Source organism: Lycorma delicatula, chromosome 1 (assembly GCF_047948215.1).
Source record: "Lycorma delicatula isolate Av1 chromosome 1, ASM4794821v1, whole genome shotgun sequence".
Classification (NCBI taxonomy): Eukaryota; Metazoa; Arthropoda; class Insecta; order Hemiptera; family Fulgoridae; genus Lycorma; species Lycorma delicatula.
Window position 1 is genome coordinate 255,728,892 of NC_134455.1, and position 14,408 is coordinate 255,743,299.

General features: G+C 32.0%; 1 protein-coding gene across 1 annotated transcript in view; it reads left to right on the forward strand.

The window, feature by feature from the left end:
* kl-3 (dynein heavy chain 8, axonemal kl-3) overlaps positions 1-14,408 on the forward strand; it is a 744,292-nt gene that overhangs the window by 37,577 nt on the left and 692,307 nt on the right. The window contains exons 6-7 of the mRNA XM_075354364.1: positions 5,622-5,782; positions 11,521-11,697. Of these exons, the coding sequence (XP_075210479.1) occupies positions 5,622-5,782; positions 11,521-11,697 (338 nt within the window). The remainder of the gene's footprint in view (positions 1-5,621; positions 5,783-11,520; positions 11,698-14,408) is intronic.

Sequence of the window (14,408 nt, forward strand, 5' to 3'; positions counted from 1 at the left end):
AAAAAAATGCGGAATATCTAATGAACTTGATGGTAGTGAAGACGATCATCTTTGGCAGAGCAACGTGGAGACTACCGGTAACTCTTCTATAGATATTGACAGTGACAGTGATTAATTAAAAATAAAATCCCATATGAAAAAGTGTATTGAAATGATCCTTTTCAACATGATACTTTCTTTTCATTTTACTGACCTACTGATTCTGAACTAAACTAGTACTTACGATAATTAATTATTAATGTAATATTAATATTGTAATTTAAATGAACGAATTAAATGCTTTACTTTCTGAATATTTTCGTATTTTTTTATTACATCTGTTGCATTTTAAAATACCGGTATATACTCGATTTTTTTTTAGATTTTCGGTCCGGAAAATCGAGGTGCGGGGCTTATTCGGGTGTGGGGGGGTACTCGAATAAATATGGTAATCTAAAATTTAAGTAATCACAATCCAAAACGAATTAAAAATAATTACTAATCCCCAAAAAATTAAGTATAAGTGAATCTCAATTCACAATTTGTCAGGAATCTCTAAAGAACGAAAAAAAATCCCTTTCGGCACCCCGGAAGGCGTAGGTAGATTTCACCGCCTTGCTAAGTAGGGAATAAAAAAGATATCCACCTTAAAATTAAAAAAAAATGAAATTTACTCAATACGACAATGGTTGGATGTGATAAAAGTTTCACATGTTTAGCATATGACAAGCCCCATATACAATTCCAGCAATATTTCGGTCATCCTTTGCCGAAAGGGTTGGTCATGTCAAAAACTGTATCAGACAAAAGTTTAACGTAATGTTTATAGGACCAAACGACCACTTTGAACCGATTCGATACTTGCCTATTAAGGGAGGTATAATTTTTTTATCTTCAAAACCCCATTTTTTCCACTCCCTGAGACAATGGTTGGTGATATAAAACAACTTTACTGAAATAAATTTTAGGCCCTTATCTAAAGAGTAGTAGGAACTTTAAACGAATTTGATACTTTACTTAATAATAAAGTTATAGCGATATTTGTTTTTTTCGAAATAGGCCCCCATTTCCACCCACATGGTCCGATTTTGCCAATTAACGAACTCTACCGAGATTTTGTGTCGTCGTTATATTTTGTGTATCAATTTGAAAGTGATTAAAAAATTACGGCAGTTATCGTGTCCACTATAAAGTGGATATATATGAGTCCATTTATATATATATATATATATATATATATATATATATATATAAATTTTTGAACTGACTGTGGTTTGAGCTCGGGGGATGTGAAACGCAAAGATATGTCGAAATTTTCCCGAAGTCGAATCATGTACCCATTACAGTAGGTAGCTTTCTTATGAAATCTTACCTAAAACTGCATAACTATTGAAAATTAAATTACAATATTTAATTATTAAAATTATTTATTTAACTATTTAAATTAAATTACAATGTGTGTGTTCCTATAAAATTATGCTTTGATGAATGAGTGCGAAGTAAGTTACAACATGAGCCTTGGTGAGTGTTATAGACTTCGCTAGAGTGTATTAATAGCATTATAGAAAGTTGCATACTGTATTTTTTCTATTGTTGACAAAGATTGGGATTATTGATTTGAGTTATTGATAGAATATATTGTTTACAGCAGGGGTCAGCAACGCGGCCCCCGCGGGTGCCATGGCGCCCTCGATGAGATTTTTATATGCCTTCACTATATTTAAACAACTACTAAGCCCATTAACAGTATCGGCGTCGCGCGTATATAAGACAATATAATTGCCCAAGCTCATTATCAATAAATAGTAGTAAAGTTCATACACTGACACACTTGCTATTTAGCACGTAGGAATTATCGCTTCTGATAAATTTAGTATTTTACCGTATTCTTGAGCCCTACGTACTTTGAATGTTATTATATACTATATTTTATTAATTACGTATTATTAGTAACCATATTACCCAAGATAGTCGCGCTTTTCACTATCTAATACGTGTCGTACTGGTTAAATGGATTTTATAAATAACCCATCATGAATAATTGTAAAAGAAAAAGAATATATTGTTTTAATGTTATGAACAGTTATGTTTTATTGACTTTTTAAGGCAAATGTATCTGCTTATTGTGTAATAATAGGGTGCGCGCCCAGGAACTTTTCATAAGCCCCCAGTAACTTTTGAATTTATTTTGCACCCTTACTGACAAAAAGGTTACTGACCTCTGGTTTACAGTATATATTTTTTATAAAAAAAAATATATACTGTAAACCAGAGGTTATATATATCTTTATTTATTTCTTATATAAAATAGTGTAATACAAACAGCTATTGCATGTCAGCAATTGGTCTTTTGACAATGTAAATATTATGTGTTGCTAAACTGTTACAAGTAAATTCCAATTCCAATCTCCATAAATAAATTTTAACCATTTGTAGTGTGCCATTTACATTCAAGTAAACTGTTTTTTTTTAACATGTATTTTATTTGATACTTCAATTTTATTTTTGATTGACTCATCTATGTATCCTTCAGCCACTACTGAAGTTTGTACCCCCATGTCATAACGGTCAAAATATTTCCTTCATTATTAACCAACAGAGTTAAGAGAACTTCTTTGAAAAGACTTTTGTAGGAGTTTGTATTTTGAAGATTCAGATATGTAGCTATTTGCTTACCCACATTTCCAATTTTGTTAATGCTGACATTTCGCACATTTCCTTTCACATAGTTTAAAAAGAAAGCAGAATTGTTATAATCATTAAATTTTATGTTGTGCAATCCTTGTTTTTGGTAAGCTATTTTAAAAATCAGTATTTCCTGGGACAAAATAAACTGTATTCAATTCTTTCATGAAATGAGCATTCTTTCATGAATGCTCAGATTAGAAAGAATACATGGAATACATTTGATGAATATTTAGTAAGTTTCTATTACATTAATAAAAGTAAATTTTTTCAAAAAAGAGTTCATCAGCTGGGTCTTAATGAGTGGCCCAGCATCTTAACCGCTCTTAACAACTTGACTATTGGCATCTGCTCTGTAAAACAAACTTTATATTAAAAAAGAATGATATATAACCTCCACTATAATCCCTGTTAAAAAAATTAAAATGCATAAATAAATAAACCATTTACAACATAAAACACAGAAATATTTTATTTTTGAAATTAAAACATTTTGTAAAAAAAGACAGTGTGGAATGTATTATAAACCTATCTAGGCATGTTTAAAATGTTACTAATTAAAATGTTACTTACCATTCTCAAAAGAAACTGGTTGTCAGGCACTTCATTTAAATTCTTTTTTATCTCTTCAGATGAAAGTGTTTTAAATTTTTTCCTCTTCATTCTTCAAAATAATCAAGCAATACATTTTCTGAGAATGAGTTTATGTTGTTCTTATTTCCAATTTATGAACTGGCCACATAATTTTACATAACGTTTACTGATTTTTGTGGCAGTGGGTTATTAGTCATTGGGTTCTTTATTTTTCTTTAATATCAATCTGTTTAGACATTTCTTTCTCAGAATCTGACATAACTAACCAAAGGATAAACAATGCAATGTAGAAGCTTTATAAAAATCTATTTGTGTACTTTCAAATTAACATCGCTTGCTAAATACTAAATCAAGTAAAAAAAAAAACAGCTCGTACATTAAACAATAATAATATCTGCTTTTGATTGGTTATTGGTTGAAAAGAGTAGGCTTTGGTTGGTTAAACACCTGTATCATAATGAAAATCTGTTTCATAATGACCCACTATGATACAGGTTCCAGCCTCTTAATTAAAATTATAATATATAAGAAACAAGTAGAAAAAAGTATTACTACATTAGGAATAGCTGATTATTTGGCAAATACTATCAATTATTACTAGAGTACAAGTGAACTAATGCTTGAACAGTTTACATTTATTTAAAGATATTAAAATCTTCAGTTTCTTTTCAGACCAAAGTTAAATAGTCCTGCAACTAAACAAGTGAAGATGACAATAAAATCTGTAAAAGGATAGTAATGACAGAATACTAATTTCCTCAAAGAACATTTGTATTTTAGAGTTATTGTCATTGCTTTCTTTTGAAGAATAAAGATTTAAATTTTGAAGCTTGTTTTACCCCCAAAGAGCAATCTGTGACTTAAAAGTTTGCAATCTGGGAGTGAAGTATCTGTGAAATATTTTAGAATATGAAAATTAATTCACTTTATTTAGATGAAAATTAAATACAAAATTTTAAAATCTAATATTGCTTCTTCAACTCATCAGACAAGGGAACAATAAATTTACTTTGAGGATATTTTTAAGTTGTAATATTTTATTATGTTCTCAATATGGTCCTTAATAACAGTTGAAAAATGTATGTTCATTACTAATGTAGTATTTGGATGAATAAAAGTGTAGCTGTTGAATTTCATTGCTTTAAAAGGGTTGATACTTTATTATTATTTAATAATATTTATCATTCCTTGATTCCTCCCCCCTTTGACTGTAAATCTGTTCATAATCAATTAATCTCTTTGTGTAATGAGTTCATCAATTCTATCCAAAAGTTCACCTTTAGTCTGTATTATTATCTTCCTACCTTTAATTTGTTAAATATCTTCTTTGTCAGTAGTATCAATACCATGCTCTAGCCATGGATATGTAGAGGATAAAAAAAATTTATAGAACACATTGTATGATTATTTTTTTAATTACATTTGTTGTTGAAAGTGCAGAATGAAAATTTGTTAGCTAATCCATGATTCTGTACAGTTTCAGGAGTACAAGTATGTATCTATTTGCCTGTATTAAGTTAATTATATTTTTATTAGTCATCTCTATATTTGTCAAAAGATAAAGGAAGTCGTTTGGTCGTACCATATAAATAATAGCAATTGAATTAATATTAATTAAATAAATTATAATATTATAAATATAATAAATATTATTAAAAAAAAATTACAAATATTATAAACTAGCAGACCCGGTAATGCTTCGCTATTGCTAGATTTGAGTATATATATATATATATATATATATAGATTAAATGAACCCAATTGAAAGTTTGATAAAACATTAACAAAATGAACATTAAACTTCACAAAATGTAACCTCTCCCATTTCCCCTATCTCCCATATCCCCTATATCCCTTTCCCTATCTCTTATTTCCCCATTTCCTCATTTTCCATTCTCCTATACCAATTTACCCTTTCCCCTTTACCATTCCCACTTTATCTTTTCCCTTTCCATTTCATCCATTTCTTTTTCCATTTCCCCCTTTCCCTTCCCCTTTCTCCCTTTCCATTACTCGCCCTGTTCCCCTCCCCTTCCCCTTTTCCCTCCCGATCCCCCATTTCCCTCCTTTTTTCCATTTCCCTCCCTTTCCTGTCCACCCTTCCCCCGCCCATCACCCCTTCCCCCACTCCTTGCCAATCCCCCTTCCCATCCCCATTTCCATTTTCCCTTTTTGCCATTTCCTTATTTCCCATTTTCTTTTCCCATTTCCCTTCCCCATTTCCCTTTACCATTTCCCTTTACCATTCCCATTACCACTTCCTATTTTATATAAATAACTTATTTATGCTATTCATTTTTATACATATGCATGTGCACATACACGCACAATATATAAATTAATACTTTTTATTTTTTATTAAGGTACAAAGGATAATCTTAGTGCTTATGTAAAATTTGATTTAAATGAAGAATTGTATAAAATGCTTAGTAATCATGATTCACTGATTGCTGCTTCACTGAATCCAGCCACTGTAATGGAAGTCGAAAATGTTGTTAGAATATGGATTAGAAAAATGGAATCTGTATGTTGATATAATTTTTTTTTAAATTTAAAATCTGTTTTCTTTTTTATGATTAAATTCCTTTTTCTTTTATAAACAATAATTTGAGATATAATTAAAATCCATAGTGATAACTTCTTCCAACTTGTATTTATTTAGTTTTAATATAATATATATATATATATATATATATATATATATATATATATATATATATATATATTAAAATAAAAAAAAAGGAAAAAGATAAAAAATGCAGAGAAAATAATAATTAATTTCCTCATCAGTTTTCTGACTTCAAAACAATTTTACATCAAATAAAATGATTTTTAGTTAGTTGCTACACTTATACCACATTTATTCTAAAAAATATTCTTAATTGTAGGTACAACTTGAATCTCACTTTACTAATTATAAAAAAATATCACTATTATTAAAGTTAGAACAGTTTGATGACAGACGACAGTCTGAAAAAATATTAACTTAAATTTATGAAAGTACTGTACCAAAAGAAATAACAGTTGCTATAAAAACTACTGTCATCCAAGAGAGAAATAATTTATTTAAAAAATACTTAGTAACTAAAAATTTATTTCTTTAGAAGAAAAGAATAGAATAAGATTTATTATAAAAACCACTACACTAATCAAGATTGATGAGCTCAAAGACTCATCAATCTTGATTAGTGTAGTGGTTTTTAAATCTTTTTAAATTTTGAAAAATTTTAAATAGAAATTGAGCAGAATTTTCAGTCCTCATGAATATCAAACAAATTATTAAAACATTCTTCCTAATTTTCTTGTTTGGGTTGTTTGTTAGTTGAATAAGACTGAATTACAATGCTATTGTGAAATGCAGTAAAATTAGACTACTGATGTGAACATCATATTTCCTTTATCAAAGCAAATTACTCTATTTGCTTCTGTTGTGTTTGTGTATATTTTCTATCTATTTTTTCTTGAGATTTCAGCCTTTGATTTTTTTTAAGTGAATTTCATTTTACAATACTAAGCACTACGTGATTGTTTACCCCAGCTTTAAATAAACATTAGTAAATAAAAAAAAATAATTTCTAGGGATTTTCCCTCTTGCTTAACAGGTTAAGCAAGAATGAAAATGATTTTGTGTTGTGGAATGTTTTTTAAGTTTTGATAATTGATTCCTATGTATTTTTTAGCACTGAATCTGAAAATAACTTTCATTTCTTTCCATTGGTCAGAATTTTTCGCAAATCATAAATTTCAAAATTTGTAAAGTTTTAGAGAAAATTATGTACTAAAAAATAGACATAAAACTTTCTTTATATAATGAAGTAATATAATATATACAATTTTGGCTTGTACTATGCATTCTTGTAGCTAAACAGTTGAGTGGTCTAAAGAGAAGGGTGGGGGGTGGTTTAGGATAAAGATGATGAGATTGTGGGAGAGCTTGGCTGACAGATTGTGTGACAAGACTTAACAAGATATTACATGTTTATTGGCAGCTATCTGTGCCACTCATGCTCCGTGCAATTACTATCAGTGCTGTTTCAACCATCAATGCTGTTTCTGTCCATCATCAAACATATTTTTGTTGGAAAATATATTTCAGGTGATAAAGCAAACTTTCAGTTTTAAAAATGGCTTCAAGAGACATCTTTTTGTTAACATTTGTGGTGAGTTAATAGTGGAAAGGCAAAAAAGAAATTACAAGTTTCATTCAACAAATGTATCTCACGTATTTTGTAGTGAAAATAGGAGATCAAGACAAAACTTGAACACCCCACTACATTTGCTACACATATGTTGAAGGACTTTGTGGTCAAAGGGTGAACAAGAACGTTCAGATTTGGAGATCCAATGGTGTGGCAAGAGCCACAAAATCACACCAATGATTGTTAATTTTGTTCAACTGGTGTTCACAGTTGAAGAATAAAAAACAAATTGTCTATCCAAATATGGCATCTGCTTTATGTTCAGTTCCTCATGGTCCAGACGTACAGTGCCAATTCCACCAGAAAATTTACCTGAAATAGACAGTTCCAGAAGTGATTTAGATAACATCAGGGAGTATGAATCCAGAGATAGCTGTGCACCAGAGCTTTATTCACAGTGTGAACTAAATGATTTTATTCGAGACTTATATCTGACCAAAGAAAATTCAGAACTACTTGGTTCAAGTCTTAAAGAGAAGAACCTGCTAGCAGCAGTCACCTCATTTTCTGGTTCAGGTACAGAGAAAAGGATTTTCTTCCATATTTTTCTGAAGAAGAAGAGTTAGTCCTCTGCACTGATGTATGTGAACTTTTGACTTTATTTAACATTCAGTATGAAAGTACCGATTGTACTGTACCGATGAAGACTGTTCATAAATTCATCAAAAAGACGCCTCTTTTCCTTCACAATGGGATTATTTCTCAATAAAATTAAATACAACAATTATAAATGGATTACGTGTGGCAATCTCAAAATAATATTGATGTTCCTAGGACAGCAAGGAGGATACACAATTTTTCCTTATTTTTTCTGTGAATGGGATAACAGAGATAGAGAAAATCATTGGATAAGGAAAGATTGGCCAAAAAGAGCTTCATTAGAACCTGGAACCAAAAATGTACTTCGAAATGTTCTCATAGATCTGAATAAAGTTCTACTTCCACCTGTGCATATAAAGTTAGGCTTAATGAAGCAATTTGTCAAAGCCTTACCAAAAGAAGGTAAATGTTTTATATACATCTGTGACAAATTCCCAGTCTTCAACCGCCAAACTAAAACTAAAGAGGGTGCTTTACTGGTCCTGACATTAGAAAACTTCTCAAAGATGGTAATTTTGAGAAACAAATGAAAGTTGCAGAGAAAGAAGCCTGGAGAGCCTTTAAAGATGTAGTAACCAAATTTCTGGGCAATAAGAAGGATCCGAACTTCAAATCAGTCCTTGAGAACATGCTTCACAAGTACAAAAATTTAGGCTGTTCCATGAGCTTGGAGGAAAGAAATGGAAAGAATGTATCAAGGAATATGGGCTACTATGATGATGGCAGAATACTGCTGAATGTTACACTAAGATATGAACTCTGTAGAGAACATAGAAGGAAAAGTACGAAGCAGTGTGTAAGCTGTACAAAGAAACTTTGACACATGGAATAAAATTTTAAGTATTTTACATACTTCGTCATTAAGGGTGGGTGAAGAGGGACTGCCTTTTGAACAGTATTTCATAAAAATGAATTAAATAAATAAAAATAAATTAATTTAAAAATGCAATATAATAGAAATCAGGCTTATTTTGTGGCAATTGTAGAAATTAAGGGGTCAATGAACCCCTCCGTGCCATTCTCTTCTGACCACTCAACTGTTAAGCTGTAAGAATACATAATATAAGCTGAAAAAGTGAATACATTATATTAAATTATTACAAAAAAAGCATCATCAATCACATGTTCACAATTTTCAACTTTTACAAATTTTGAAATTTGCGATTTGTGAAAAATTTCTAACACGATCATGATTGGTGATGAATAGTTTTACAAAATGGCAGTAAAAAATGTATGGCAACATACCTGCTATTTTATGCTGTTTGTAATCCAAACCAAATTTCAAACATTTAAGGAGCTTAAATGTTCAACGAGATTACACCACTGAATTGGATGTCAATAATAATCTTTGTCCTCTTTTATTACTAAAGAAAAGTCTGTTCATCAATAATCTGAGCCTGATTTAAGCAAAGCGAAGTAATACAATAAAGAGGCATATACAACCAGAAATTTACAAAAATGGTTTATATTGTAGTAGAGGTGAAGTGTTGTAATATAAAATTACAAATGCATTTGTTTTTAGCCTATTTCAATATTGTATTATTGTATTTAATAACAAAATTTCAATGTTTGGGGTAATGTGGGTAATGTATTACGCAACTCCAAATTTATTTTATAGGATTCAGTCTTCTTTCTCAACTATGTAATCAGTAACTTCTTCTTTTAAAGGTGCCAGAATTACAGTCTTTGTCACGTTTGTCAAAGATATTTTTTCATGAAGCCAGTTAATGATATTACATCTCCTACTGGATACTCTGGGTAGTTGGATAGTTATACAAATCAAGTTCATTCAAGTCTTAATGCTATGGTACGATGCATTATCCAATATATTATACTTTTTTTTTATTTGTGAGTTGGGGGAATACCAGTTACATACGCCCTATAAGGGGCAGTGCCGGACTCACCACAGGTTTTCCAAGGTGTTAAAGTGCGTATGTGTTCCTGCACCCTACCGACTAAACCTAAAGCCAAAGCCCCTCACCAACTCTCTCATCTGGAGCATTGAAGCATTACTATGGCCTCGATGGGAGCCTTTGGACTAAGGGGATCCAGAGTCCCCATGTGTCAACACAATCACCATGTTTTAAAACAGCCTCCCTGGCATGGGTAGTAAATTTCATGGATCTCTTCAAGTATACCCCTAAGTATTTAAATCCTATCCTTTATTATTTATCCGTCTACTACAACAGCCATATCCCTCAATTTCCGTTGGCCAACCATCAGCAACATCATCTTATTGAGAGCCGACTCAATCCCCTTTCTCTGAGCTAGCCACTGATTCTCCTTATAGCTTCATTGGCCAACTCTTCAATCTGTTCCTCTGTTTTTCAGCGACCAGCAGGGGAGTCAAGTCATCGGCATACGCAACCATATAAGAGCCCCCCTCCTGGTAACTCCATGCGCAGAAGGTCGTCATACGCCGCATTCCAAAGTATTGGCCCAAAGACCCGATCCCTGTGGGACATCACCAAACATATTAAACTCTTCCCATCCTTCCTGTGTATCCACCAGTAGAGTTTGTTCGTGCAGATACCCGTTGATAACTGCCAACAAGTATCTGCTCACCCCTCTTGCTCACAGCGCATCCAACACCACACACCACAGAACGCTATTAAATGCTTTCCATACATTCAGGAAAATTAACATGTGAATCTTTCTCTTCCTCCTTGTTCCAGTGACTTTGATTGCAGCCCACCGCATCATGTAGTTAATAGCATCAACAGTAGAATACCCCCGGATGAAGTCCTGGCTGTCTTGAGTTTGTTTGTCTTCTGTAGATCTTACTCTCGTGATCTCCTGCACCCAGCCAGCCAAATCTTTGGCACAACTTTGAAGACGATTCACTGAATCTTTGATTGTCTTCATGGTTGAGCGATTAGCTTTAATCATGTCCACTAAGGCATCAACCTCATTCATGAAGATTTCTAACTCTGTAAACTCCGTGTCTGTACTGTCCTCTCTATGTTGTTCCCTCATGCCTACAACCAGTTCAGAGGTCTCATTTTCTGGCATAGAAACATCTGGGACACCTTTTCACCTTCACATGATATGTGTGAGAAATTTTCATGTGATAATCATCTGACAAATAATAAGAGACATTTGTTTAAAAGACCAGCTTCGTTTCCTATTTGAAATAAAATTAAACGTTTTCTTTTACTAGATGATTTTAGGCTGGTGATAATGACTTTGGTGACAATGATTTTGTAAAAAACCTTTAAAATATATGAAATAGATGTGTTAAAAATGTAAAATATATGAAAGTATACGTAGTATTAAAGCTTAATGATTTTATTAATTATTAAACAATTTATTTGCATAGTAGTATACATCAAAGTTATGTTGTAACCTAGAGATTTTTTTATTTGGAATAATTAATTTGCATTAGCCAAAATAATTATTAATCATTTGTAATTGAATCACCTTGTATCTGATTGTTTCAATTTTTTGTGTACTTATTCATTAGGTATTGACAGAAAGTGAAATGTTAAGAAGGGAACCAATAGATATTGCACCGCAAGCAGAACTTGAACACTGGCGTTATATTTTGGCAAAATTTACGAGTATAGTTGAACATTTCAAAACTCCAGAGTGTAAGACTTTTGTACAACTTCTTGTACAGGCTTACTCAAAACTTGTTAAGGTAATTTTTTTTTTACTTTACATTTTCCGTCTTTATCCATGAATTGAATGCTTGACAGCCATGAAAGCCTTGACAGTGAAATAAATGGCTGAGAATGTTAATGATTGTACCTTTAATGATTTACCTTAACATGTTGGCAAGTTTGAATGTGTCTTTATTTCTAATTGTTATTTCATATATATGGGTTTCCACATTAGATAAAATTATTTTGGAAATTAACTATAGTGATTGAATTAAATTATGTATTTGGTAGACTGGGTGTGCATTCATCAGCAGATACAAAAATTCATACTAGCATTATATACAACCAGAATCATCCCTCACAAATCACCTCATAGAATTTTACAGTAAACATACAAAAATATTAACTACAACATGAAACTTTTACACATGAACATCTAAAGGGATAAATAAACACATTTGAGTAATAGATATAAAATTGATAAGATCATTAAACATTAGCAGATCAGTACATAATTTATTAATATAAAATTGATGAATATTGTTTTGTCGATGAACAAAATGCAGATATAATTTCATTTGTTTGATATAGCACTTTATTTTCAGTTGTTGGACCATCGAGGGATGGTCATGTAGGAAATGTTACGATTAACAAATTTAATCTTTTCTATTATTAATTTTTTTTATTGTGTTATTATTCATTATTATTATTATTATTATTTTATTTATTTATTTTTTTTTTAACTGAATTTTTACGGCCATCGACTGCTAAGGTCATTAGCCCTCATCACATTCTTTAAAAGAAATTACTATCACCATCTGGATCGTCATATGTAAGGGTGTAAAGGGCCCTTACATTTTATTTAAAAACACAAACTTCACAATAAACATTAAGACATAAAAGACAAGGACAATCACAAACACTTACGGGGTGTAAAGAGCCCCAATATTAAAATTTGAGATAAGGTTCTCAAAAGACCATGAAATTAAAAATTCAACTTATCAATACCATTTCTTTCTTTATATATATATAAAACTACCGCTTAAAGATTCTTTTATCACAGCTTTAAACTTTCATTTTATAGACTTTTAAGAAGTCCACTGGCGTGTAAAAATGCAGCTATATTTTCTTCATTTCCATTATCCATATCAGCACTAATATTATTCCTAAGACGGAACCTCTTTCTGAGGTCCTCATATATGGTACACTCTTCTATTAGATGCTTGATTGTCAGTGTTTTATTACAAACACCGCGCACTGGTCTCACTTCGCCGGTTAACAAATATAAATTTGTTAATCGCGTGTGACTGATTCTAAGTCTGGTCACCGCTACTTGTTCACGGCGAGTCAACTTAAGTCGCTTTTCCATTTATAAGGAGAAGTTTTTACTGAGTTTAATTTTGTATTTAAACTCCTCCATTCAGCATTCCACTTGTTTTTTACTATGTTTGTTAGACGGTTTTTAACATCTGCCACTCTTACAGGAAATGCATCCAAATCATCACAGACTGTTGCCTTTCTGGCAGCTTCGTCTGCGATTTCATTACCTGTAATACCAGCATGCCCCGGAGTCCATACAAATACGCATCGCTGTCCTCGTTGTTTTAGAACGTATAAAATGAACAGGATGTTTGCAATTAGGACATCCTTAATGTTCTTGTTCCGAATTGCAACAAGTGCACTTAAAGAATCGGAACATATTAACACTCTCTCTTCGCAATAGTGTTCAGTGTAGCGAAGAGCTTGCTGAATTGCAGTGAGTTCTGCCGTGTAGACACTGGCCACATCTGGCAGTTTCCAAAAGTGGGCTTCTCCATTTACATATATTGAGCATCCAACACCAAGTTCGGTTTTAGAACCGTCAGTATAAATTCTAATATGTTCTTCGTAACTACTGACTGTTGCCAAAAATTCCTGTTGGATGATCACTGCTGGTTTCTTTTTTATTTCTCCTTGAGTGACATCCAAACTTGTATTTACCACTGGCAAGAGCCATGGCGGTATATCTCTAGTAGAAATTGCCAATGTATCTGGAAAGGCAATTTCGTATTTACTTCTTAATTCGTGGTACCTAATTCCGGCTGGTCTGGAATAGGTAGCACGACGTTCGTATAATGCAGCCATAGGATGGTTATTGAAAAGTTTATTATTTCTAGGGGCAGGATATGCCCATATATTTGCTGCGTATCTTAGTAAAAGGATCTTTCTTCTATAATGTAGTGGCATTATTCCGGCTTCAGACATCAGACTAGCCGCCGGACTTGTGCGGAAAGCACCAGTTGCATATCTTATTCCGCTATTATGAACTTCGTCTAACTTTTTTAAATGCGACTTTCTAGGGGATGAATATACGATACATCCGTAGTCTAGTTTAGATTGAACCAATGCTTTATGAAATCTCAATAATGTCTCTTTGTCTGAGCCCCAATTTAAGTTCGATACACATTTTATAATGTTTAGGGCTCTTTTGCATCTATCACTCAAGTCCTGTATATGTAATCCCCATGTAAGGGATTTATCCAATACTAGTCCTAAATATCTTACATTGTCTTTATATTGTATTGGATTATCATCAATTGTCAACGCAGGACTTTGATGAGGAATTCTCTTCCTACAAAAGTGTACACAGCACGTTTTTTCTGGTGAGAATTGGAATCAGTTATTCCTTGCAACTTAATTTAGAGCATTGATCGCTCGTTGCAATTTGTATTTCACCATAGCAGTCTTGTTGCTGGCATACACAATTGTC